The sequence below is a fragment of the Calonectris borealis genome, chromosome 3 (genome assembly GCF_964195595.1).
Source record: "Calonectris borealis chromosome 3, bCalBor7.hap1.2, whole genome shotgun sequence".
NCBI lineage: Eukaryota > Metazoa > Chordata > Aves > Procellariiformes > Procellariidae > Calonectris > Calonectris borealis.
The window spans coordinates 99,472,322-99,500,175 of record NC_134314.1 but is presented as its reverse complement, the minus strand read 5'-3'; the positions used below and the strand labels follow the sequence as shown (position 1 = coordinate 99,500,175).

Here is a 27,854-nt window from a genome sequence, read left to right as displayed (position 1 = left end):
CTTGCATATTATACTATTCCTACAGAATATTATGAATATTTATTAAGTATTAAATACTTCTGCATAATTCTATGGACATACACTAATGATTAGAGGCATATAAGCTAGCTGTGGCTGTGTTCTTTAACTAAAACAGTTAAGTAGATTGCTACATGTAACTAATGTTTACTATGCAAAGCTGTCTTTTGGGTAGCATACGTGTTCCCACTTCTAAAACTGATACGCTAAGCTGCATGATATAAAATGGAATGTCTTACTAAATTGGCAGTGTCTTGGTAACTCTTTTTGGCTTACTTCAAGGTCCTGTGCTGAGCTGCTTGTAATTTCTCTGGGAATGCAATATGATAGCTCTTGAGTGACTTTTCCAGTCAATTTCAAAATATCAGGAAATAATTGCAAGTCAGAGCGCAGGTTTGCTGCATTTTGGAAGGAATGGTAGATGCATTTCTTTCAATAAAGCCATAGCTTCAAGCACCTATACAGTTGTCATCTGTCTGCAAGTTAGAGCGCCGATTAAGTGGTAGGAGCCATTGATGTCATTGAGCAGATGATGAATGATTGCCTTCAGCTTCCATGCACGGTTTAACAAAATGTTCAATAACGTTTGTTGTTTCGTTCCCACACCACCCCCAGGGAAGAGTGGAGGATATAACAAGGACTAGGGGGATAAAGCGTGTAGCAGACAAAGTGGAATTCCCTCCAGTGGGACCAGTCTTGGGGAGAATGTTGATGGACTGTCCTGTTGACTGGGCTAGCATCATGTTCATGACACTCAAAGCTAGGAACTGAAAAAGTGATTCAGAAGAATGGAGAGGCACATAGCTATCCCTTGCAGAGATGGTAGTTTGTGTAAGAAGGGGAATACGAGGCCATAGTATCCAGCCATCGAACAGAGGGTGGAGGCATTCACAGGGAGTCACTCAGAAGGACGTATGAGATGTTTTGGGGACTGGAAAGTACAAGTAGCACTTAGTGTAGGCAGCTGGTTGCCTAATGCTAGCTCTTCAGTTCTGGGGGGTGGAGACCTACTAAAATGGGCAGTCATTGTGCTGAGTTCAGCACCTATTTGAAGGCTCAGATCAGCAGTCTTCTATTCATGTACCTATTTCTGATTTGTTGTGACTGTGTGGTTCTGTTTTTTTATGTAGTAGGTTTTACTGAATTATCTGTGTAATCCCCAAGCTGAATATCTACTTTTCTTTTTAAGCTGCTAAATTAATCAGATTCTTTCAGTTGTCATTCTGCAAAAACGTGAATACTTGAGTATTCCTTTGTGAGCCTTGATTTTTTTGTTTGTTTGTTTTTCCTTTTTGTTATGGATACGTAATTTAATCCAGGCAGTCTGTTAAGCCTAGTATAGAATACATGCAGGTTAAGCTTTACATGTAGTAAAGTGGTAAGACTGAGATGCGAGCTTTGGAATATATAAATCGTTTTAAAATATCTTGACATGCTGCCCTCTGTAAATGGGATGACAGAGTAGGGTGTCTGCCCCCTTGTTACAATTAATGTGTTCTTTTATGCGTCTTTGTGCTAAGATGTTTCCATCACCATTCAGTCCAGCCAGGGCATGTCTTGCAGCCAACAGTGTATAGGAGCAGTAACCTTTGGTGGAGTTAGAGCTGGTGTCTTAATCTGTGTTATCCAAATTTGCCTGCAGCTGATGTCTGACCTGATGAATAGCATAAAATGAATGTTGAATTATTAACATGCTTGCTTCCCGGAATCCTTTTTGCTGTCAAGTCCATGTAGACCTATCATTACTGCATTGACTGCCTGTAATGCCCTTAAGCACCCTCTCTAATATTGATCTCTTGAAAACTGGCATGGTCGTCTTGCATGTTAGTTTTTAACATTCTTATTGATAAAATTGCCCTTTGAATTTTTGCAGGTATAATTCGACACGTATTGTGATACTTGCATAGTGGCAAAATTTAAAACAGTTTTTACTCAATAGATATATTTGAAACTTCAGCATTGAAATATATATTGCAAATCAAGAGAGTTTAAACTGTATTGATTAAAAGTGATCAAACTAATTTATTGTGAAACTGAAGTTGCAGTACTAATTGGACAAAACTTTGAGTATTTAAGCTTGCAAGTTGCCAAATGGCTGCTTCTTGCCAAGTACTCCTCTGTTTAGATGACAAGTGAAGCAGTTCAGATAGCCTCAATGCAGACACCTGAAAAAGATTCCATGTGTCCAGGCAACGATACTGGAGACTGCTGCCAGAAAAAAAGGTAATGGAAATTTGCTTCGCTCTGCAGTTCCTAGAAATAGTAATTTTTTTAATTAAACTTCAGACTTTTTCTTAAAAAAGTTTCTTAAAAAGTTTCTCTAGCCTGATGGAAAAGTAGAACACGCTATAAAAGTGCAGGGAGGACTACTGTGTTCTCTGAAGTAGTCTGACAAGCCATCTGTGATCTGAAACCTAACTTTCTGTGACATACTGTGGATTGAATAGTATGTATCATGTGATTACAGATATATTGATCCTGTTACAGTATGGCAGTATATCATTACATATCATGTAGGATCAGCTGCTTCTCTTTAGCATTTGTTTATAACTGCCTTAAAATTCTTTGAGATATGCCTTATTTGAAATGAACCAGATCAGTTCAGCTGGATTTAGGAAGATGATAAATCTGTGTTAGCAATAACAGAGCAACTTTCTAAACAAATAGACCCTCTTAGAAATTTTTAAGATGTCTTTACATTTCTAAGTGCTGATTCTCTTCATACTAATACATACTGTTACTGGTAATAGGTAGAAAAAAATTCTTAACATGGAAGAGACTAAGAAAAAAGATGTCTAAAACTGTAATTGAGGTATAAAAATAACTATGTACTTTAACAATTCCTATTTGGAGGCTTCAGGTCCTGTATTATTTAAATTAGTTCTTTTGGAAGATCGCGTGTCTGTAGGCTGTTAGTTGACATAACAGATGCTTGAATTATCTCTTTCCAAGTTGTGTGCTTTGCAGTAAACATTAAAATGCCAATAGCATAGTAAGTGTTAATATTTGGCAGCTTGTAGTACTGATGTTCTTATGTTACTGATTTGAATGTGCTGATGATCTTAGTATGATGTTGAATGACCTTTTTTTGCCTTTTTTGACCTTTTGTTTATACACTCCTTCTGTGTGTAAACCTAGCAAGTGGTAACATGGCTAAAAAAGCCACAAATAGATCCAAGTGGTTAAGCAGTGTGGCAGAGAATTTATGCCTCCTATAACTGTCTGCAGAGGTACATCAGCAATGTCCAGTTTTTTTTTTTAATCTGCTGTGATGGCTCAGTTTTAGTTCATTTGTATCTGAAGACTTACGCTTAGAAGATGAGGGAAGAATAAGAACCTTATTTGCATTGTTGGAGAGAGGGGAAGTCCTTCCCCTAATCATCCATGTCATATATAAAGAAATAAAAAACCACTTTTGCTATCCCTTACAAACTTGATAAAACTTGATTTCTGTCATTGTCAAACATATCAACGTTAGGGAATTCTTACTGTATTTTCTCTACCTGGTGCTAACTGAAATACTGTAATTTTGATCTTCTTGTTCATTTTTCACTCCACTTTGTGGAGTTTAAATTCCTTCTAAATTTTGGATATACTCGTGGTCCCACTTAGGGTTGTGTGTATTATACATGTAAGATAAGGAAAAATGTGTTTAGTTGACATGCGTATATTGTAATGGCTTAATTCCCCTGTTAGACAACATGGGATGCTATTGTGCCTTTGAGAATCCTGCGTGGGATATTTGCTTTAAATACAGGATCTGTACAGAAAGACATGTTCTAGAAACAGGGCTTAAGCTCTTTTCTGTCAGGAGCGGCAAAAATACAAGAGGTGCTATTGAAGATAAAAAACTCCTTATGGGCTTCAATGGTAGTAGCAAGACTTCATTCAAAAGCTGACTTGTTCTAACTGCGTTGCGAGCCACTAGATGCTCAGGTGAGATTCTCCACCCAGATAAAAATTAAATTTTGGGAACTCTAGCTTTTAGCTGGCTTAAAAATTACTGAACACTGTTCAGAGAAGAATTAGTCAAGATAGCCTTCTGTGGAGAATCTGTTCTTCCCCTTTGTGAGCATTTCCTACAAGAGACTTACAATGATATCAGTCCTTTGAAAACTATCAAACTTCCTGACTTAAATCCTGCAGCTAGAGCATCTAAAAATTTTGGAGTTCAGTCACCTTTGCTGTCTTAGCAATGAAAGTAGACGACTATGTCAGGTTTCTTACCTCTGTCCTACAATGTTTTGAAGTCTGTAACAATGGAGTTTCTTTATTATCCAAATGCATATACTTGCTACAGAATTAACCAATCTGAAATCTATTGCTTTCCCTGATTTTCCTGACAACTGCTTCTGTAAGAGTTCTTTGTGGTCTTACACTTAAGACGTTTTCTTGAAAGGCTTAGCAAGAAAGGGCTAAGTCCTTTCTACTGCATAATCAACAGAGAAAGCTTTTATTTGAATAATTTGAATTCTGAATTTGAATAATACCATAGTTTGCTAACACCTTGCTTTTTTCCTGGGGAAAGGAATGACAAACTCCAGATGCTCTTTAACACTGCTATAGTAGCTAGAGTGCATGAGACAGTTCACTTCTGTGTGAAGTGAGGTGTGGTTTAGGGACATGCTGTTTTGGCCCAGAGGAATTCTGAGTAGATGTGCCCTGTAATGTTATCAGATGACGGGTGTGGTGGATTCTTTCTCAGAACATTTAACCAGTGCTCAGGCTGTGACTTCTGCTTGTTTTAAGCAGATGGATATTTACAAAATGTAAGTAATACACCTGGAGTGAATGTAGTTTTTTGAAACATTGATTTGAAGGCCAGATGTTCAGAGGCAACAAATGGACAGATGGTTGCAAACTGACTCATTCGCTATTGCTACCTAGGTGTTCTAGCTAGTAAGATGATAATAAATTTACCTTATGGGGAAATACCATAGGAATGTGCTCAAAAGATAGGCACTTCAGTAATAGTAAACATGATCTTATGTTGCCCGTGCAAATCACTCCGGTGTGTCTGAGCTGGAATTTTGAATCCCCATCAGGAAGATAGATGTTTGCAGACTCTGCCCTTTGCATTAAGAAAAAAGAAGCTCAAACCCATGCAGAATATGAACACATCTTCCTCAGTCTGCAACTCCTGGATTGCCGTGGAAGGCATATCTAGAACTTTACTTACACTATAGCCATAATGTAAGATATGGTACAAGCTAGTTAGAGACTTTTGCCAGCTCTTCTCTAGAAAGTCCTAGCAGCCCCAATAAACATGTTTGTTCAAAGTAGAAGTCCTCTGCTTACAATCCTTCTTTGTAGTTTTAATTGAGATTTTTTTTTCGAAAGAACACTAGCCCATAAATGCAGTACACTTTAACTCTTGAAGATACTCTCTTCTCCTTAGTTCAGCTGAAGATCAGGTAACTGAAAATGAAAAAGTTTTGTACTTGGATATTTTTACTGATGCATGTTAAATGGCCTTTCTCTTCAGCATTCCTGAAACTGGATGTTTGAAAAGCTGTCCAGCATAACTGATTGAGAGATGATTCCATATTTCTGTGCTTGAGTTATGCTAAGCATAACTCTGATCTCTTACAGGAGAACAGAGGAGTAAGTGCTTGCCAGCGATCTCCCAGTAGGCAAATGTAGATTGCATATGTGCATTCTGAATTCTAGTAGGGCTGGCTTTTGGTATTACTTCATCTTCTGCTTGTATAATTCAACAGAGTTTGAGTTACTCATCAACTAGATGAGTAGTCTCTGCTTCAGGCATTCACTTGTACTAGCTATCTATGTGACTGAGCAACAGACATTAGCATGGAAACAGGAACGAGCTGCTGAGAGCAAATATTGTTTAAGCTACCACTGCTGCCAAGACATCTACATAGACATAATGCGAATTTACTGATCTAAAGCTTATGTAAAAGAGAATTACAGAGAATATAGGAATTCAAGAGGTGCCTTACAAATACGTATTAAAGATAGGTCTGCAGGAAAAAAATTCAGAATAGCTTTTGTAACTGCTTTCTAGATGTATCAAATGGCGGCTTTCTAATGCTGTAGCTTAAGTGCACCATTTGTGAGGTGATATTTAAAAGTATGGACCTAATTAGAATGCTAAGCCCATAATATTATCAAACTTTTAGACTAGTGTAAAATACTAGTCTAATAGTGTGTTCCTGTTGGAAATTCAGCCTTGAATAGTTCAAATTACTAACTTGCAATAAAAGTTTGAACTGCAAAGTTGAAACTGCTGAACTAAATTTTTACCAGAAACCCAAATAAATTTATTTCAAGGCATTAACCTTTTTAAGAAACCCTGGGTGTTACTTCTAAAATGCAGTGGAAAGATACCATTGCACTTTTTACAAAACCATAATACTAGATCAACTGCTTCAAAAAGGATAAAGCACTTAAATTACTTCATGGAGTTTTTGTTCATTTTCCTTCCTTTAACTGTTGTAATAATGAACATTTTAATGCAGCTTCCACATTTGAAGAGGGGAAGAAAACAACAGAAAAACCCCACACCCACAAAAACACAAATCAAGGCTTTGCCCAGTCTTGGTTGATTCACAATGTTTTTGTATAGAACCAAGAACCACTTAGCAAATGCAGAGCGAATTCATGATCCTTTTATTACAAAGGATGAACAACTTTCTCTTTAGGGTGAAAGTTGTACATTGTCTCAAGTAATTACACAGAAATTAACTCCCGTTTTAGTTTGGGATTTGTCATTTATGTAGACTAAGGAAGAACTACTCATGAACTTGCAGCACAACTAGTGCACTCCCTTGGTACATGCTTGTATATTCCAGGAAAAATCAGGTAACCTAATGAATGCCTCTTTTAGGAGAGGGATGTTATTTTGCGTTTACCCTATATTGGGAACATGCAGTTGGGAGGTTGCAGTATACTAGCTAACCTGGGGTAAGCTTACACTTTGCTCTTTTCCTTCTCTCTCCTAGTATCTTTTACTTCTGCAAAGTCTCTTACTATCTTCTGCGTAAACCAGTTTACAATTCTGGGAGATGATATTGGCAGTGGTGGTATTGTGATGTCATAAGGTCAATTATGACATATTAGATTATAGCTCTTTCTGTTGATGTTCAGGGAGTGGGTTGGTTTGTTTGTTTACTTGTTTTAAAGCAGCAATGAATTGGTTAACCGTAAAAGGTCAGAGTCGTAACTGGTTGTGGAGCAGAATAAAACCAGTGTTTTTCTGGTGCTTCTCTGACCAGAATCTGGAAACTTGCAGAGGACTGGACATTGTAGTGGGTTTTGTTTGTTTTAAACATTAGGATTCAGCTTGAGGATCATTAGTGCTTTGCCACCAGGGTTATTAAGTATGTATTTAATCATCAGGAAGATCAGCATTTGATGCCTACCCTTCTGTAAAATAACATGGTAGGGTTCTTCAGATTTCTCTAGACTGCATAATTGTTTTTCATGTGCTTACTATTGAATATTGGTTTTAGTTTTCAGCAGTAATTTACTTATGATGGCTTTGGCTGTGTAGTCCTTCCCTTCTGAAGAAAATACTGTAAACGTGGTGAAATTCAAATTTTTTATTAGCCAAGGAATATTTAAGTTGTGCTCAATTAAAAACTATTCCACTGTAGAATACTTGTGTCTTAGTAGAAAATATTATAAAAGTTTACTGAACTAACTTAGTGCTACTCAAATATTGATTACATACCCCAAAGATTTAAGGACCCCAAATAAAATGCTTAATATATCTTGTAATTTCATTAAACCTTTAACAGGAAGCATTCAGATTTATTCTTGTGATGTAATTTATGATTAGCAATCTGCATAAAACAGTTTCATTTGTGTATGTGACCATTTTCTACACAAAAATTAGTAGGAGCTGAATATAATAGCTCGTTATCCCAAAGCTGTATTATGAATCTAAATGTCTTTTCCTATGGAAGAAAATTGTTCAGCTTATTTGGAGAAGTAAGAGTCACTACTGTGCAGAAGTAAGTAGGAGTAATGTCCCCTCTTTGTGCAGTGTTCAGTGGTGAAGTGTATATCTCAAGATATTTTTGAGTTTTGAGACACAATACCTGCATTTCTTACTTCTGAGAATTAGTGTAGATAGAATTTGGGTGAATAGGAGCATATTCTGGGGTAAGATGCTTTTAGCCCAAATATCTACCTTTGAATCTGCCCTACTGTAAGCAACCTGTCTCTGGGCTGAAAGTCACCGGTGTCTAATGAATGTTCTCATATCCTCTGTAGAGTAGAAGAATTTGGGAGGGGTCAAGCCTCTTGCTTCTGGGAAGCATAATGCTTGTCTTCCAGTCTGCTTTTGTGAGTCAGTCCCTTCTAAAGGCTACTGGAGTAGCATCAGAAGAACTGAGGCTTTTGAGCACTTCATCATGCAAGCACCCTGTACCTTCATAGTTAAGGGGATCTTCTGAAGGTGGGAGACAGTGCTTGAAGGGAGTTGTGTTCTGGTCATGCATTCTGTGTTCATGCCCCGGTCACTGGTGTATTTAAAAAGAGGGAATTAAGCTATTTTGTGCAACTTTGTGAATCTGCGCTGCTTGTGTTGTGTTTTTTTTCCTGAAGTTCTTGGATGTGGAAACACCTTTTTTTACTGATAAACTTTTTAGCTTTTTTGGGAGGGCTTTTGCCAGGTAGTCCAATACAATGCTTTAGGATACTTGCTCTCTAGTTCTTGCAAAATACTTTTTCAGAGTTCATTAATGATTTAGTGGATGCTGCTTTAGGTGTAGTTTCACAATATCTGAGCAAATCTGAATCGGCAGCAGCTGCTGGTTCTCAGCTTCTGGCATTGGCACTTGCCTGATCCTGTGTTTCCTAAGCTGGTTCAGAAGGCTCAAGTGGCAGGAAATAATTGACTTTTTCTGGCTTAGTTTGATTCCTTGAACCATCTATCCTGTTGTGGTGCCTAAGAAGAGAGAATGTTGGGGAAAATACAGGGCTTGCAGCAGTGTAACATTACAGGCATAAAACTTACTGAAGCCCTACAATTCTTCTTCAAACAGTAGTATTCCTTCTTTTAAGCAATTTCTTGCTTGTGACACTTTTTGGTAGTTGAAAAGCACTATTTAGTGTTTGGAAGAGGCAAGCCATAATGAAATGTTGTCAGAGCTCCGTTCTTAGATCAGTGGGCTTAAAGTTAAGGTCTGCAGTATGTCCCCTTTATCACTCATTCAGCTCACCAGAGTGCTGTAATCAGTTTAAAATCATCAGTGTTACAATAAGGCTTGTATTTCCCTCATGCCCCAGACAAAGCTGGCTGTTATCCAGAATTCTTCCTGTGGTAGTTCCTTCTGCCAGTGTACTGTCATGGTAACTTTTGTAAGATGCAGTCGTTTATAGGATAAAATATGTAGTCCCTGATCCATGAAGGAATTTGGGAATTTGCATCCTGTTCAAAATGATGGGTAGATGCCTAGATGCTTTTGTAGATACACACATCTGAATTGTTACTTATCTACTACTTTTACGTTTTAAGCTGAATTTATGGTTAATAATTTTAAAGAAATGTAATGATTCTTATTTCAGAGGAGCTGAAACACTTTTGCAACTAAAGCTTATTGCTTTGTTTTAAACTGTTGTGCATTTTTACATCTAAGCAAGCAGAATAAAGAGCTTACAAATTATACATGCTGCGCTTGGTGGGTTTAAGTCTTGTCAAATGCTCAAGGAGGGTACTCTGTCATTTGAGCAGGTGAATAAAATTAAGCAAATAGCACTGTTATGTTAGCAGGCATGCAAAAGCTTTTCCTTCTGTTAGTGAATTTAGGGACTTGAATGCCAGGTAATAGGCTAGATGACTTTTTAAGTGCTAGTCTGTGCTGGTGGAGGAAATAGGAAAAAAAAAATCTGATTCTTTGTTAGCATGAATCTTTAATATGGTGTTTAGAGAGTGTACTGAAAGGTCTTTTGACATCCAAGTGTAGCTTTAATTCAAGCACTTCTATTTAGAAAAAAGTTGTATTAATGAAAAGAAAAATGTACAAATCTGTAAACCATTGGGAGTTAGCTAACTACTTTCTTTGTTTCTTTCTAGGAAATACCAAAATAAAGCAGATGTTGTGTCCTGTGCTGTTATCTCAAGGTTTTGCAAGTCATTCTGTTATGTGCTTCTTGGCAGCAGGAATGTAAACTAATTCTTTCAGCACTGAACTAGAACCTTGACAAGGTTGCAATTGCAGGTAAGAACAAATTCTGCCACCTGGAAATTTATGGGAAAGTATAATCCCTTTTACTTTGACTGTGTTTTAATTTGCAATTTGTAATTGACCAAGAATTTAACAAATTTCAGAACAGATTGGAGAAAAGAATGTGTTTTTTCTTCTTTAAATACATTTGAATTTTGCTTAAGCTTATTTTTAATAGGGAGGAAATTGAAAGTATAGCTTCTCTCTGCTATAGTACAAAGCACTGTTAATAAATTGAGGAGGGGAGGGGGGGAAGTGATTTTTCAACACCTAAATGTGCTGACCCAGATTTTGAGGAAGGTATTTTCTCACACAAAAGACTGTACAGTGTCAATCAGTAAAAGTCATAAAGTGTGTGTTGAGATCAGCTTACTGTCTGTGTGTGACTTTTTACCCCTCAAGGTCTGAATTTCCTTAAATGTGCTAATAGTAGCAGTACGCTTAAGTTACCTTTTTTAATCAGTTACAGAAAATCTCTAAATTTTTGTTACGAGTCCACTGTAGCTTCAACTCTTGAACCACCTTTTCAAGTGTAAAGGTTGATGTCGTCTTCCAGGTCAGTGAAAATGTTTTGGCTGCTGGTTTTGTATCGTAACTATATCTGACAATGATGGCGATAACTCTTGTCTCACTACTCAATCACTATCTTCTAAAATCATGTGTAGGGAACTAAAAGTCAATGTTCTTCTACTTTGACTTCTTTTTAAAAAAAAAAAGATAAATTAAATGCTACAAAACTACATTAAGTAAAAAAAAAAAACAAAACCAAAACCCCGTACCAACAACAACAAAAAAACAACAACAAAACCACACCACCACAAATACCTGTCATAGAGATTGCATATCTTTGTTTGTATGTTTCTGAATAATTTATTTCTGTTTTTAAACAGGGAGTATGCATTTTGAAGACTATCCATGAAATAGTTTTATGCATATGCTGAATCTGCAGATTTATGATCAAGTTAAGGCCTTTCAGTCTTGATTTCATGTTTTGGTGTCTTTGACAGGAGTTGCTGCTTGCCTTAGGCTGCACTTGTCAATAGTGGCAGGACAAGAGTCTGGACTGTTGGTATCAAGCAGTCTAATACATCTTACTCTGAAGTTGGATGATGCATAGGTCAGTGACAGGTTTGTGCTGAGGAGGTGGCATTGATTGTCTGTCTGCTGCTACATTGAAAGAAGGGTTCAAATGTGTTTTGTGTTTTGTGGGTTTTTTTTGTTACTGTCGTCTTGATTGAATGTTTGTACTTAATTTGCAGTGATGTAACAGGTTGAAAAAAGAAACAACTCTTCTTATACTGTGCAAGTCATAGACTAATTTATGTTGGAATGGACCTCTAGCACTCATCTAGCCCAACCCTTGTGTCTGACTTCCTCAGATTTGTGTGTGAATCAACAAGTCACCCCTCAATTATGTAAATTAATGGTTTAGTGTTATACTGTGGTTCTGCTGACCTGCTGCAGAACACTTATTCTGGTCTTTCAGACCTGTTTAGGAACAATTTATTGATTATAGGAATTGGTGATTCATTGCTGCCCTGTTCTCACAAAAATGCGTCTGAAGCTTTTGGTAAACAAGCATTGAAAAAGTTAAGGAAAGAAGTTGTCTTAAATGCCTAAATTTAGAATAAGGGACAACTCATTTTTAGTGACATACTGCTTCATGCTAATGAGTAAAAAAAAAATTCTTCAATTTTAATACCAACAGTGCATTGGCTAAATATTGGCTCTCTTTCTTCAAAATCTTAGGTGCTATTTCTTAATAAAAACCTGGCTGGTGATGGTTAGATTGATGATTGAAAAGGAGCAAACTAAATTTAACTCAAAATAGTTGCTCTTACTGAATTTAGAGAACAAAAAAAATGATTCTGCATAGAAATAACTATAAAATTTATTAGGAAAGAATCATCGCTTTGTAGTATCCAAGTGCCACATGTGCATCTGTTTTGAATAGCCCAGTAAAGAAGTGAGAACATGCTTATTGGCTACAGGAAGTATGAGCGGATACAGGCGAACAAAAGGAATTTCAGTTAATGTCATGGGATATAAATCTTGTTATAGTACGGTCAGTAGGGATAAACGAGTACAGTGCTGTCCTCCAGGTGGTATAATAAAGCCACACCTCGTTGCAGGGTTTGAGTTAAGGACATGTCGTGGTTTAACCCCAGCCAGCAAAAATAAACGCCACGCAGCCGCTCGATCACCCCCCCCCCCCCCGGTGGGATGGGGGAGAGAATTGGGAGGGCACAAGTAGGAAAGCTCCCGGGGTTGAGATAAAAACAGTTTAATAATTGAAATAAAACTAAGTAGAACAGTAATAATAACAGTGAGAACAACAACAATAACAGAATACACAAAGCAGGCAATGCACAACAGAACCGCTCACCGACCGCCGACCGCGTGTCACGAACGGGGGGCGAGCCCCCCCAAACACCTGGTTTTTATACTGAGCATGATGTCACATGGTATAGAATACCCCATTGGCCAGCTGGGTCCACCACCCCGGCTGTGCTCCCCCCTCCCGGTGCAAGCATCACCCAGCAACAGTCAAAGCATCAATGGGCCATCAATGCTCCTTTCACACCGAACCCAAAACACAGCACACCCCCCAAGCTACTGGGAAGAAAGTTAACCCTGTCCCAGCTGGAACCAGGACAGGACAAAATGTTACTTCAGGGTTAATAAGCCCGAACAGGTAATACCTGGTTTAACCAAGTAGGCCCATTTCACTCGGGTGCCAGTGCACCAAACTCGTACTTCAAGAAAGTGGTACAAGAGCATGAATACTGGCTTACGCAGAGCTATCTTGGCTCTTACAGACTTTAGCCTTCATTCTGTTCCCATGGAGGTGCTAGAAGCAATAGTCTGTTTGCTTTGCACTGTCTGGGCCCAATATTGTTGTACTTGGTGAACCAGCCTGGATATTTATGTATCTTACGTGCCACCTTTTTGTATGGTTAACCTGTAACTCAGATAAACTGTTTGCAGATAACAAAGGGGATTGAATTTCCCAGACTTTGTAGTGTTTGGAGGAAATCTTGATAAAGAAAACCTGAAGTTGTTACCTGGAAAACTAAGATGGTTGACTACAATAGTGTGTTTCTTACTGAGAATTACACTGCATTCCTCTTCTTCAGTAAGTCCCTAGCCATGGTGCCAAAGTGAACTAAGGGCTGCTTGCTGTCAGAAGTCACACTGGTAAGCACAGAATGATGTGTAGCTAACTTGGAAGAACACTGCATATTTTTTGTTTTTAAGCTTTCATTTGGCCACAAAACTGCGTGAAGTTGACTTCTGCAACTTATGTAAGGGTGAAGCTGCATGATAAAGGCTTGGTGACAGTAAAAATGCATCAGCCTGGGCACTGATGGCTTTGTACTACATGCTGTGATTGCAGAGCTAGATTCAGAGTCCACTTCAAAGTTTTCTGTGAAGTTCATCTTTAATATCTGAGGTATGATCTCTAACTTTGCACCTACCGAACTGCATTCCAGAGAAATAAGAAACCTTAGCATAGAAGTGTGCAACTTGTCCATGAGAGACAGACAGTTGCCATATAAGCTGAGTTTGAAGATCTGCAGTTACCTAGCTTCATCCATGTTTTAATGCAAGAAAGCAGAATATGAAATGAACCACAAGCATATATGTTTTCTGGTGTTAATAAAATAGCCAGAAAGGTTATAGCTCTTAACCTAGCTCCTGGTGCTCCTTTCTATTTTTTTCCCACTATCTTCTCTGTTGAAGGTTACTGCCCCCTTGGATCTGCTGTCTAAGCTGCTGGCTTCTAAAGCCACTGTAGCCAGTGGGTCACAAAGTTTCAAAATGCTAAAGCTAACTTTGCACCTCTTCAGAGAAACAGTCCAAAGAATAAGGGCAAAAATGTCTCAGCCAGCAGATCTGAAAGAAAAGAAATTGCTGGCACAATGTAGTGGTGAATAGCTGAGGCAGAGCAGAAGTGATAATATTTTCAGGTATTGCTGCTGACATTGAAAATAGATGTGAATCCACAGTGTTAAATTATGCTTGTGATTGGTTTGTACCTCCAGACCAGCTGAAGCACATTCTCAAATATTCATCTCATTTTTAACTTGCTGGTTTAAAAGTAGTGAGGTGGGGGGATGTTGTGTGTTTTGGTTTTGTTGTTACTTCTTTCCCCCCAACTGTTGTAACAATGGAGATGCAGAAATTCATTTCAAAGTTACAGCTGTAGCTCCTAAGCATGTATTCTACCTGGTGATGGGGATAACTTGCAAAATTTTTGAAATTCCTGGTTTAAAAGCGTGTTGGGCTTCTTTCTTTTCATCCTGGGAGGAAAAGTTTTTGATCGTAGGCTCTATATTTAAGATTTGTATTGATACTTAATTTTTTTGTGTCAGTATCATTGGTCAGCTGAGATCCTTTCTGATGGTGACTCCTATGGCCACAGATTATTTAAAAACAAACAAAAAAAACGCCCTCAAAACAAATAAATCCCATAGTGAGTGGACATGAATGATAATCACGGTCCTTTTATGTAGTTCATTTTTAAGTGAAAGTAAAATACGCAGATCTCATTCTTAGGTTCCAATAATTGCTGTTTGCCTCTGCCAGTACTTGTGGCTATGTAGATAGAGTAGCTGTTACAGCCAAGCTTCAACGAGGGCTCTTGCTCAAAAATTCAATAACTATTTGCCTAATGTAAATTTATGTAGTGCCAGCATTTTTAAGGACAGCAAGTCAAAACTGATCCCAGGTTTTCTGGGATCAAAAATAAAGATCTTTAAAGCTGGTTTCATTCATCAAGTGAACTTCTATTTAGTATACATATAGTATAAATAGATAGTATAATGTAACTATGGTGATAGTATATTGTAAGTAAACACAAGATTAGTAAAAGATTACTTAGAATATTCTGACACTATTTCTTGTGTAAAATGAAGGGTACAGGGAATCTTTATGAATGTCAAAACTATCTACAGTGTGTGTAGACACATGTAACGCATAGAGTGTGTATATGCACATACATACACACTAGAGAGAGAATGTAGGATGGAGACAGAGGAGCTTTCTACCAAGGCTAAGTTTGAATTTTTTACTTAAACCAGAAAAATTACTTCTTCCTGCACTTTCAGTAAGTTTTGAAATTGTTTGTCACAGATATTTTGATTATTTATTCATCACTTATCTTTAATATCTAGTGCAGCATTTTCTCTGTTGAAACGTCATTCTTTTTTTATAGCAGGAGCACATGTGTTTTGTAACAGGAAACTCTGGCACTGTTTCTTTTCCACAGCACTGACATTAAAAATGACTGGCCTGTTGAGTGAATCCTTCTGAAGAAGAGACATTTTACAGTACACTTTTATGACCTAAGCCCAAAAGATTGATGTTGGACCGTTCTCATTATATGAAAAGATACGTTATTGCCTTTAGGATTGTTGGCCATCAAGGTATTAGTCTAGTCCTGATGTTCTCTTTGAAACTGACATGTGATCTGAAAATTATTTTATAGTATCTATAAAAACTTTGATTATTGCTTTTAGACTTTTATAATCTAATTACATTTTGGCTGCCTTCATGACAACCAGCAAGTAAATATTTCTACCTGTTGAATATAAATCTGTATCGAAAGGAGCGTGCTTTTCCTTTAAAGTAGCTGCCTATTTCCCCTTCATGATGTAGTAGAAAATCATGGATATCTGTAACTACGCAAGAACCATTTGCCATTTCATATCTTGGGAGAAAATCAGTGGGTGTAGTTGTTTTTCTTTTAAACAGAGAAATCCAAACTTAGGCACAGACATGATTTTAAGACCCTTTACTATATGGCAGATCTAATACCAAAGAAAGTCTTCACTCTGTAGCTGTGGGGAAAAGGATACTTACCACGAATTTTTCTTGCATGTCAGAGGACATGGCTTTTGTCTTCATACTTCCATACCTCAAAAGGGTAGATGTCTTTGGTTTCCTGAGCCTGAATTATTGCATATGTTCCCTGTATATGAGGTAAGGACCTCATGTAGGATTTGTATCGGGTAGGAAACATCAGAGAAAAATATATGTTGGGACTTCAGAGAAGTAAGCCTTGGGTTAAGTTTTTGCCCTGGGAAAGGGATGTCAGCTTTTGTTAGAGATTCACAGCTCTGAACTTTCTTGGAAATGGCTTAGCTATTGATTCAAAACTAGAGATGAAGAGTGTACAGTAAAGCGGTAGCTAGAGCTGCTGCTTTAGCAATGTATTGCTCAGATTCAGTTTCTTCCATTGCCAGAGAGGGGGAAAGGCCAGTATTTCCTTCCTCTAAAGGCCTTCCAAAAGCCTTTGAGCCTTGGTGATTATTAGCACTTACCAGGTGATTGATCTTTTTTAATTATTATTCTTATTCTTTTGTTTTTCCCGGAGATGGGAAGACTACTGGAAGAAGGGAATCCTAGGTTTCCATTCTTGATCTGAAGAATATATACTGTTTCAGAGAATAGTCTGTGGAGCATACATGAGAACTAAGGCCTTCTCCATTTCCAAGGAAGTTTTGGGAATTACAGTAGACATGGTCTTGCAGATTTTGAAAGTTTCAGCTAATAATCTTATGTGGGGTAAATATTTTCACCCGAAGGAAATTGAATTGTTTTCTTAGGCCAAGGGGTGGATCCAGTTGCTGTCTTCCAACTATGTAATGGGAGGGTATAGAGAAGGTAGAGCTATGCTCTTCCCAGAGAGGTGCAGTGAAAGACTAAGAGGCAAAGGACACAAATTGCACTGATGGGAGTTCTGTTTTCATTATGAATGTGGTCAGATGTGAACTGGTTGCTCAGAGGCTGTGGAATCTCCGTCCTTGGAGATGTTCAAAACTTGACAAGGATCTAACAGCCTGAGCCATCTTTGTGTTGGATATCATATTGATTGAACTCTGAACAGGGGTTTGGACTAGATAAGCTCTAGAGGTCTCTTCCAACATGAATCGTTTTATGATTCTGTAATTTGTGAATTCTGACCTGACTTAAACGTTGTCTAGGTGCTTGTGTCAAGGTTGACTTGTATCTAGCCTAGTGTGCTTAAAAGAAGAGATGGAGACACCAGGTTAGACCTGTGGTAGGCTTTGCCTTCTGTAGGATTTTTGCCGGTCAGTTTGGCTGAGTCCCATTTTTAGGTGCTCAAGTCTGTTTACTGATTTAGCCCGAGATGTTAAAAGAGGGACAAAACTAGATGTGAGTACCAGGGTACTGTTTTTCTTCTCGTAACCTTTCATTTTGGAGAAAATAAATAGCATTTTGTTGTGTTTTGTTTGGGGGTTTTTTGGTGGGTTCTGTTTTTCTTTTAAAACTGCTTTGCTAATAAAAGTAAAGTTTGGTGTTATTCCACAAATTTCATTAAAATATCTCTGATTGACTTAACTAGTTTGTACATAGGTAAATACATAGCTGAGTTTACGGCTAGAGATAGTTGTGTGTGTTGGCACTGTAGATGTGAAGTTCAAATTACATTTGTGCATAACATCTGATAGGAATATACTGCACTCACCTGTATGCCATGTCATTTGCTTGTTATTTTCTGTAACCTCCTAGTATTTTTAAAATGCTAAAAGTTGTTACTGTTAAAAATGTAGCTTTTAACAGAACAGGTGTTCATCCATTTTAAGTCTTCTTTGTGCCTCACTATCACTGATAATTTTGATTGAAGACCCAAGTTTCAATGAGTCAGTGAAATCACGGTTTCTTTCTTCCATGCTCACTGAAATGGCTTGACTTTTTCAGCTTGTCTTCAAACCAGTTGTTGCCTTATGTAGTCTACATAATATACACAGTGACAGAAAGATTTCCTCTTCTACGTGTTTGGTGTCTTTTATAGGACTTAGCCATAAATTGATTCCTAAACTTAGTGTTTTCTTACTGATTGCCAATCTCTGCATCCTTTATTAAAGATTTGTAATATTAAATAGGATAATTAGAATATCAAGAATATAATCTTGAATAGTATCATCTTTCTTTACAGTTTCTCACTCCTTTGTGCTTGTAAGAAGTGAAGCTACTTAGGTAAAGCTAAGTTGTGGAACATGTGCTTCTTGTGTTTTTTTTTTAAACCATATTTTTTATTTTATATATATAAAACACATTACTGAACTCACAGGCTAGCTCACAGGCTTTTGCAGTTAGATAGGTTTTGATCTTTTTCATTACTCAGTCATATGATTTCTTCCACACTTTTGATTTTTAAGAATTTAAGGACATACTTAACTCAATTAAAGGAATCTCATACAAGGTCTGAAGTGTTGGAGGACTTCTGTCATTTTGGCAGCATTTCAGTCGTATATTACATTTTACTGATAGAATGTTTTTGTGTGCTTTTAAAATAGCATTATATTGTGTGTAACTTGTGAATGAGTGGTCATCAGCTATTAAAATTCTTTCACGAATCTCCTTTACTAATGTTAGTTGAACTATTAAACTATGTGGAACTTGTTCAACTCTCTTAACCGAGAGCATCAGTTGCTGAGAGCACTAAGAGCTGTGGTGGTGTGTAGCACTGCCTTGCCTTGCTTTTATGACACCATTTGACACCGATTCTTTTTTGTTTGTTTTTTTTCAAAGCAAAATCAGATCTTTCAAGAGCAAGGTTTGTGAAAAGCATTTTGGCTGTGTATCTAAGTAATGAATACCTCATTTCTGTTGCTGTGTGTTGCTTCCACTGATTCGCAGTGTTGCAAATATTCTTTCTAGATAAAGGAGAAAAAACAATGATGCAAATAACTGTGAGCAAAATGTAACTTACTACTTTCACTTTCAAATTACATACAGTGTGAAGCTTACAATGCATAACATAAGGTTGTGTAGTCATTTTATCTTTGCTATCCCAGGTAATGTAATTAGAGGCCAGTGGATGGTGACTACAGAGATAAAGAATAAAGATAATATTTGTGGTTTCTTGTGCGTGAAATTCTTTAGATAATATCATAAAACTGAACTGATTGGGAAGGTGGGTGAGGTTTAGGATGGATAGTTTGTGTTTGAAAGGGCTTCATGACTTTTCAAGCTGTTAAAAGTACAGAAAGTATTTTGAGAACGTTAGATGTGGGTTTGAAGTCATTCTGTAACTTGCTTTTTTGTGTTAGATGTGCCATTATCTGTGAAATTGGTACTTCTGGTTTTGCTTTATAAAGTCCAGTTTGAGGACTATTTTTATGTTTATATGGAGTAAAATCAAATTGCAACAACCTTTGAGCATGTTCTCTTAATAATTTGGTTTTACTATAGATTCCGCAGCTAAGGATGTGTACCTTGTACATGGAATGCCCATTTTGGAGAGCATAAAAGGCTCAGGACACTTTTTTTTGATGTCACACAATTCCTTTTTTTTATTTTTTTTAAATGGCTACCCAAGACAATTTACTAAGTACAAACTTGCGTTATAACATCAGACTTCTTGATAGCAGAAGATCGGTACGTAGAGACACCTAACTGTTATGCAAGTGTAGAGTTCCCTAACAAATGAGAAATGATCAAAAATCATGGTAGTATCTTATAGCCAAACTACAGGGGGTAATTGCACAGTGTTAGCATTTATACTGTCCATGCAAAAACCTCAATTTCTAGCTGAATGTTTAAGAAATCATCTTCTCTAGCAAATCTTTCTAAACCTGGAGTCTCATTAGTGTTTTATTCCATGTCAGAACAGATAATTTGAAGACTTGTAATTAGAACATAGCATAGTACTTGAACATAAGAGCTGTTTAAATTCTGGCATTTCTCAGTTGATTTAGCCAGGTGCTTTCTCTATTTTTTTTTTTAAGAAAAAGTACATCAAGTTATATGATGTTCAGTGTCTTACAGAACCACATTGCTCCTTTTGCATAATGTTAGTAGCATCTGAATCAAAGGCCATTAAACCTGAATTAAGACAGGCAGTAAAACTAGACTAAAAAGTAAACCAGATAGAGTTGCTGCAGTATTTGGGGAAGTTTGTCTAAACTTGTATTAAAGTGAGAGTGAGAGATTACATTTCAAAAGAGGCATAACTGGTGGGCAAGCTGTTGGGGTCTGTGGAATATTGGAGATCCTCGGCACTTCATGGAGGTCACTATAGCAGAAGTTTGGATTATCTGGAGGAAAGTCCTAAAGTTTACCCTAAAAAGGGAAGTGGGGTGCAGAATCTAACTGTAATCTTCTTCTCATTGCATCATATGATTCTTTTTATCTCTCCTGTCAGAGTAAGCTGTGTGTGCTGAAAATGTGTTTAGATGAGGGGAATGGCAGAAGTAAGGATTTCTTAACCTCTTTTTCTGACCTGGTAACAAATCCTTAAACCAGAACTAAATCATCATGACTCTGCAGGCTTGGTGGGTACTAGTGTGTCAGAGACCTGGTGACTGACTGCTCAGGATGAGTCATGGCAGAATTCTCTCAAATTCTTTTTGCATGAAGGTTGCCATAATTTTTACATCCAGTCACTAAGGGTTTCATGGGGCAGTCATTTTTAGCATGATCAGAGGTTGTGGTAGCTGAGTTTCTGAAGTTCTCAGAAAAGTACAATGGGATCTGTGGGTTAAAGAATGTACTCTCTGCTGCTTCATAAAGTGCAAGGTAGTTTAGTACAGGAGAGGAAGTCAGAAGTCCTCTAAAGCTTCAACATGGATTACGCACATTTTACCTGCAAGCTTGCTCTCTGGCGATAGTTCTTTCTCATATATTTTGAAGTAGTGAAGAACTACTAACTTTCTGTGGATTATTTTCTTCCCTTAGATAGCTCATATCTCTTGTAACTGGATACATTTTAAAATCAAGATCAATGCATCTTTAAACTTAAAATCACATGTAAACACATGAACGTCTTTTAGGGATTGTAAAAATGGAAATGTTGTTTTACAAAGGACTTAGTATAATTTATTAAGAGAATCCTGTGAGAAGTTTTCTTGGATTGAAGTGGGATTTGCCGCCTTGTTTCCGTTGGCAGATGTCAATATTTTTTGCCATGCTTTACAAGAATACAGAAGTAGCACAGTACGTGCAAAGCTAGTGAGACCAGTCAGTTCTTATTTATGAAGTATTAGCTTTTCTTCACGCCACAATAAAACTGGAAAGAGAATAGGAATCATATGGTTGTTACTTTTGCAGCATGAATTAGTTTCTGCAGAGAATGACAAAATTGGCAGGGCTACAAAGGTATGTGAACTACTCTGCCTTCATATGGAGAGCCTTTAATTTTGATGAAGTAGCTCTTTAAAAAGACACATCATCCCACCAAAAAAACTCACCGAAAATGCAAACAGGAGTCTGTAAGTTCACACTTAATTCATGTCATTTATTAATTACTTTTCCCCTCCCATTATAGTTGTTGACGTCTTCACATGTGCATGCTTTATCACTTGTTTTATAAAGAAGAAACACAGGAAAGGGGGAACAAAGTTTATATGGAGTGGTGGTTTTATAAATAAGACTTTTCTTCTCTGTTTTCCAGATTCAATATTGCATAAACATGGGTGCATTTTTGGATAAACCAAAAACTGAAAAACATAATGCTCATGGTGCAGGGAATGGCTTGCGTTATGGCCTCAGCAGTATGCAGGGATGGAGAGTGGAAATGGAAGATGCTCACACAGCTGTTGTAGGTATTCCCCATGGCTTAGAGGACTGGTCCTTTTTTGCTGTCTATGATGGTCACGCGGGATCTCGTGTTGCAAATTATTGCTCCACGCACTTATTAGAACACATCACTAACAATGAAGACTTTAGGGCGACAGAAAAACCTGGATCTGCTCTTGAACCTTCAGTGGAAAATGTCAAGAGTGGAATCAGAACTGGCTTTTTGAAAATTGATGAGTATATGCGCAATTTCTCAGACCTCAGAAATGGGATGGACAGAAGTGGCTCAACAGCAGTGGGAGTTATGATTTCACCTGAGCATGTATACTTTATCAATTGTGGTGATTCACGTGCTGTTCTCTATAGGAATGGACAAGTCTGTTTTTCAACACAGGATCACAAACCTTGCAACCCAAGGGAGAAAGAGCGAATCCAGAATGCAGGAGGCAGTGTAATGATTCAGCGTGTTAATGGTTCATTGGCAGTTTCTCGAGCTCTGGGGGACTATGACTACAAATGTGTTGACGGTAAAGGCCCTACAGAACAACTTGTTTCTCCAGAGCCTGAGGTTTGTGAAATGTTGAGGGCAGAAGAAGATGAGTTTATCATCTTGGCTTGTGATGGAATCTGGGATGTAATGAGCAATGAAGAGCTCTGTGAATTTGTTAAGTCTAGACTTGAAGTATCAGATGACCTGGAAAAAGTGTGCAATTGGGTAGTGGACACTTGTTTACATAAGGTATGTAACTGTTTTCTCCAAGCAGCTGTTCTAAAATGATCTTCTGTTTAGATGGGTACAGTGTTAACAGCAGTCCCTGGCCTACTCTTCCCCTTCTCCCTCTTCCTTCCCTCAAACTTCTGTACCCATTTGACTACATATCCTTGCTGAAGAATATACAACCTTATCCTTTGTGCCTGGAGAGGTGATAACAATTGCAAAAATAAAGGTTTATTATTTTCTCAAATAGCATTTGCATATAATTCCAGCTCCAAATACAAAATTTTTAAAATTAATAAATTCTGTGCAAGGTATTTTGTTTTGTTTTTTTTTTTTTTTTTGTTCTTTCAAGTTGGGCAGTGTTCGTATCCTTTGCATAAAACCAGTGTTTGCACCATCTCTTCTTCAAGGTATGATTTGTCTGTCATCTGAAGTGGTGTCCTCAGCTCATTGTTGTAGCTTAGATGGAGAAGCACTACTTTTGCATGTGAGCTTGCTTGTACTCCTCAGATTTAGAGTTTGTTCGGAGTAACTACAGGTCGCTCTGCAGATGTTTCATAGGTATACCATTTCCAGCATTCCCTGAAAAGTGCAACTCCTACTAGTGCAAGTAGAGTTCCTTCGTTAGGCCACAGACCAAACATGCAATTTTGAGGGAAATATTAAACTTCAGAATTCTAACACTAAAGGGTAAGTAATTTTTTTCAGAAACGGGGTTGTATTCCAGGATATACCATACATGTATGATTGGTTTAAATGCCGTGGCTTTTCTGACCAAGCACCTGACCAGCCTTGTTAAAGGATGGTCACTCTGGTATACTTTCAATAAAACTAAGCCCTGACCTCGTGTTTGTTTTATAAAGTCAGATCCTGGATCTCTGCATTTTTGGAATGATATTAGAATGGTGTTTTCTGTGTTCAGGATGTGAGTTGTACCACATAATATTAACTGGTGTAAAAGATAGGTGTCCCCATATGCTTGGTATGAAAGGGAACGTAGAATAACTCCTGAGTACTTCTGAAGGAATTTATTCTAATGTCAGATTCCTGCTTAATTTCTTCAGGAGAATAAGTTGTGACAGATGATAGGAACTATCTGGTAGGTTGGGTTTACAACAATATGCAGTGACTAATCGCACTTAAATTTCTATCAAAAAAAAGAAAAAAATAAGATCTTGATTTCAAACCAGGAGTTTAAATTATGGTTCTACTGGATCTCCTTGTAGATTTCCTGTAGTCTCCTTACAGACTTAGACACTGTGTTTTTAAATTTGACTGTGGATTATAATTTTGAAAATTAAATATGAGCAGGAAAGTGGTATCAGAGCTTACTGCTGAAGAACTGGCATTAAAGTTAGTATCTGAAAACACTGTTGGCTGATGTTGCTGAGCACATGATAGTCTGTAAGGTCAGCTTGGCCATACTAAATGAATTCATATTTTGTACTTATTTTCTTCAAGTTGCTATGTGTGACACAGGTGCATTCTGATAAACAGATTTGTAATGAATGTAATGTCTTCATGAATGCTCTTAAACTGAAATAAATTAGTAGCTGGAGCTAGCTATTCTAGTAGTCTAGGATAAGTATTCTGCATTTCATTTTGCAACATAAGTTGTTTTTTAACTTGGCTTAAGGTAACGTTAAATGACTCTCTAATTTCTGACCTGTTTTCTTGATAGTATTTTTAAAGGTTGACATGTAAGTAAGTCTGTTAAATATTTTAAAATTTAAGACTAAATGTACAATAAAAATCAGTAAAATGAATTCTAGTGAGTAGTTTAGTTGGGAAACTTGGAGGTTCTTATTAATCAAAATACAATTTTATTGCAAGGTTTCTTTTTTCCCAGGTACATCTTTAGTACTGTATTTGGAACAAGTAATAATGTGACTAGAATAAAAAAATGAAAAATAAGACTAAAGGTCCTAACTCTTCTTTTTTTCTTTGTCATACAGGGGAGTCGTGATAACATGAGTATTGTACTAGTTTGTTTTTCAAATGCTCCTAAGGTCTCAGATGAGGCGGTGAAAAAAGATGCTGAATTGGATAAGTACTTGGAATCACGGGTTGAAGGTAAGAAATCTGTTTTGTTCATTAGAAATGCTGTCATAACCTTGAGGATGAAAATAAAAACCCTGAAAGCCATGATGCCACTATATGTTGGGTCCACTTCAGGCCTTTACAACTCAATTTTTGTGTGTCAGGAAAAATGTTTTAAGCCATGTGGTTAGTTTATCCTGGTATTCCACATATGTTTTCTTAATGTGAACTTTAGGTTTTTACTTCTATCTTTACAGGTCAAAATGCAAACGCTGACCTTGCAGTGTGTTATAGCAACTAAGTAAATTGTGATATTGTTAATATCTTGCTTATAAAACGTCATTAGAAGGGATACTTGTGATACTTGCTCCCTTTTCTTGTTAAAGTTTTTGACAAGAAGAAAAAGCTGTATTGGGTTTTCATGAAGGGACAACTTAGTCATCTAATTATCCAAGCTTTTTTAACTGCTTCTATTTAACGCAGCTGTGAGTTATTTTTCACACTGAGAACTTTTTTAAATGCACTTTTGCGAAAACTTAACAGAGCATAAATGATCAAAATACCTATGAATACAAGAGCCTTACATCATCCCTTTGGATTCTGAATGCTTACCAAGTGTCTGTGTATGTGTGAATAAAAACCATATAATCATCTAGAACTTTCATGGAGGACTAAACTTAATTCCTAACCAGTTTAATTTAGTCACTGATTTTATAACACACTTTACTTATCCAAAAGGTTGAATGCAACTTCTTCCCTTAAGTGGAAACAGTGAAAGGAAAGTTAGCTTGACTAAAAATGAAAGACTTGCCCTTGTGTATTTATTGCTTTTCTACAGCATTCTTAATGTCAGAAAAACTGACATTTGAAGCAGGCTTTCAAACTGTTGCTTCTAATTTAAAATCTTTTATCACTGGTTAAGGCTGTTCTAAGGTCTGATTGACAGCTATATGTAGCGGCCTCCTGGTTTCTTCAATCTTCTCAATTATTCTAGTAATCCAGGTATAGCTCAGTTTTGGTAGAACTAAATGAAGTTCAGGGCTGATATTGAAAGTTTGCCTTTTTTATAATACTGTTCTTACGTTGGCACAGGTTTTTGCGGAAGCAACCCAGGCATGAAAATAACTGAGTTCTTGGAACAGTTTGTCTTGTTACAAATGTTGCTAGGATAATACTGTGAAGTAGCATCATTGAAGAGAAGCAGTCATCAGAGGTTTTGAAAACCTTGTTGTTACGATTCTTTAAACTTCCGTAATCTCATCAGAAGAGTACTGAAGCACTGTCACCCACTTATGGTGATGCAACTTACTAACCCATTTGTTGGAGCTATCAGTTATAGCAAACAGTATTCAAGGAAGGAAAGGGTTTACTGAAGAGAAAGCTGGCTGGGGCAGCTTGTACCCTTTCTTGACTTGTTTCAGGCCTGGACTAAAATATTCTGATCACTAGATCCAAGTTCAATTGTGCTTCAGGAAGAGGTAGTCCCTTCGTAGATGGATAATGAGTTGTGTAGCTTTCTTAGATGTATTTGTTCCAGGTGCTGAGACCAGTGGTTTAGCTTTATACTACAGTATTGCTGTCCTGATGGTACTTTTCTGTGTTCATGTTGAAAAATGTGATCTTGGCAGTCTACAGGACTGTTCAGCAGAGTTCCATGAAAGTAACTTTAAATTTGCGTGCCAGGGCGTTTGGGACTTTGCAGGTCAGAACCAGCATGAAGCCACCATCTTGAGACTGTAACAAGGTCTCAATAACATTAACATTAACAATAGCTCTGGCCACTGACTGCCTGAGCTTGAGCATTTTTTATGAAAGAAGGTGTGACTGACCAAATTTTCTCAACATGGACCTGGAAACTTTACAGGCACTCAAGCATGGTGTGTGTAATCTGTAGAGGTAAAATGCTTAATTTCCTTTCTTATGACTATTTGATGAGAATTGCTAACCAGGACATGATCCTATACAGGATGTCATCCTATACAGCACTACCACAAATGAGATAGATGCCACTTCTGTTTTTCTTGTTGGTTTTGGTTTATTTGAATATCTGAGACACCCACTGGCTTTTTAACATGCTGTAGTGGATACTGAAAGGATTGATTGGATGTGCTTTTATTAGAAAGTAATTCATATCCAAATAAGTAGCATTAGATATAAATGAGAAGTAATCTGTAGATCTGAGGAGATCAGGAGTCTGCTGAGAGTGTACAACAGCAAAAATCCCACAGCTAACCATTCGTAACTTTTCTTAACACTAATTCAGTGTAAAATGCAACAGTGACATGGAAATGTTCATGCTGCCACTGTAACCTGGTTGCTGTGAACAACTGTTAGTTTTGCCACTTCCGTATTAAAAATTCTTAAACTTATTTTAATGCTAGAAGTGGCACTTACTGTAGATATTTTATCATTTAATTTTTCATTTGTGTGAAACAGCTGTGAAAATTACTCATGTTCTTTGTCTAGATATCTTTTTTTATTGCATTCTTACTTAAGCAAATGAGGTAAACCTAGAAGTTTTTTTGTTTGCGTCAGTGGCCCAGTAATCTAGATAGTTGATGTAACAAACCTTAATTTTTAAATATATATAAGAAGGCCTTCAGGCCACGAAACAAGTTATCTCTGAATGCACTGGCCTTGTGTGTGGTGTCTTTCCTTCTTGTTTAAATGGAATCTAAATTGAAATGGCTTGCATATTTGTAGTTTCTGTTGAGATTAGAGAGCTAATGGTCACTTCAAATGCTAACTCTAGGCATGTTTCTCAGAAGTTGGCTTGCATCCCAGGCTTCCTAGATGACACTAGTTAAGATAAATACCTATTATCTTCCCATGTCTGAGTAAAGTACACGAGCTGTTAATAGGCTCTGGGAGAGAGCCAGGAGCAGTTACCTTCACTGACAGCAGTCAGGTGTGCACACAGTGGTTACTGGTTAGTATTCCCAGCTTCTCAGGGGCTCCTCTCTCAATTAGCAAATAGGTGAAAAACGTGTGGAACTGCAGTGTATTTTACTGCTTTCATCAGAGAATGTTAAGAAGATTAATGGAAAAGCTGTCAAATCACTTCTGATCCAGAGTGACTGGATTAACTGAGAATGACGTAGGAAGCACTGTTTGCTAGTAAGAACACAGTGTTGTAGCATAATTGAGTTACTACTTTAACGTATCAAAATAACTTCTTAGCAGAAATGTATTTTAGCTATATTGTCATATTTAACAAATACTACACACACCAGAAACAAGTGGAGATTTTGTTGTCTGAACTGATGCAGAGCCGTTCCGAATGTAACTCAAAATGATTGTTAAGCTTAAGTTCTCTGGAGAATTGAGTTGCTTCA

At 37.3% G+C, this 27,854-nt stretch overlaps 1 protein-coding gene across 27 annotated transcripts in view; it reads left to right on the top strand.

The window, feature by feature from the left end:
- PPM1B (protein phosphatase, Mg2+/Mn2+ dependent 1B) overlaps positions 1–27,854 on the top strand; it is a 62,027-nt gene that overhangs the window by 16,057 nt on the left and 18,116 nt on the right. For 6 of the 27 annotated variants that reach the window (XM_075146918.1, XM_075146913.1, XM_075146915.1 and 3 more), the window contains exons 1-3: positions 19,588–19,622; positions 21,637–22,500; positions 24,435–24,552. In XM_075146918.1, coding sequence (XP_075003019.1) covers positions 21,655–22,500; positions 24,435–24,552 — 964 coding nt within the window. In that variant the 5' untranslated portion in view covers positions 19,588–19,622; positions 21,637–21,654. The other 21 variants (XM_075146903.1, XM_075146902.1, XM_075146904.1 and 18 more) reach the window with 15 other exon arrangements.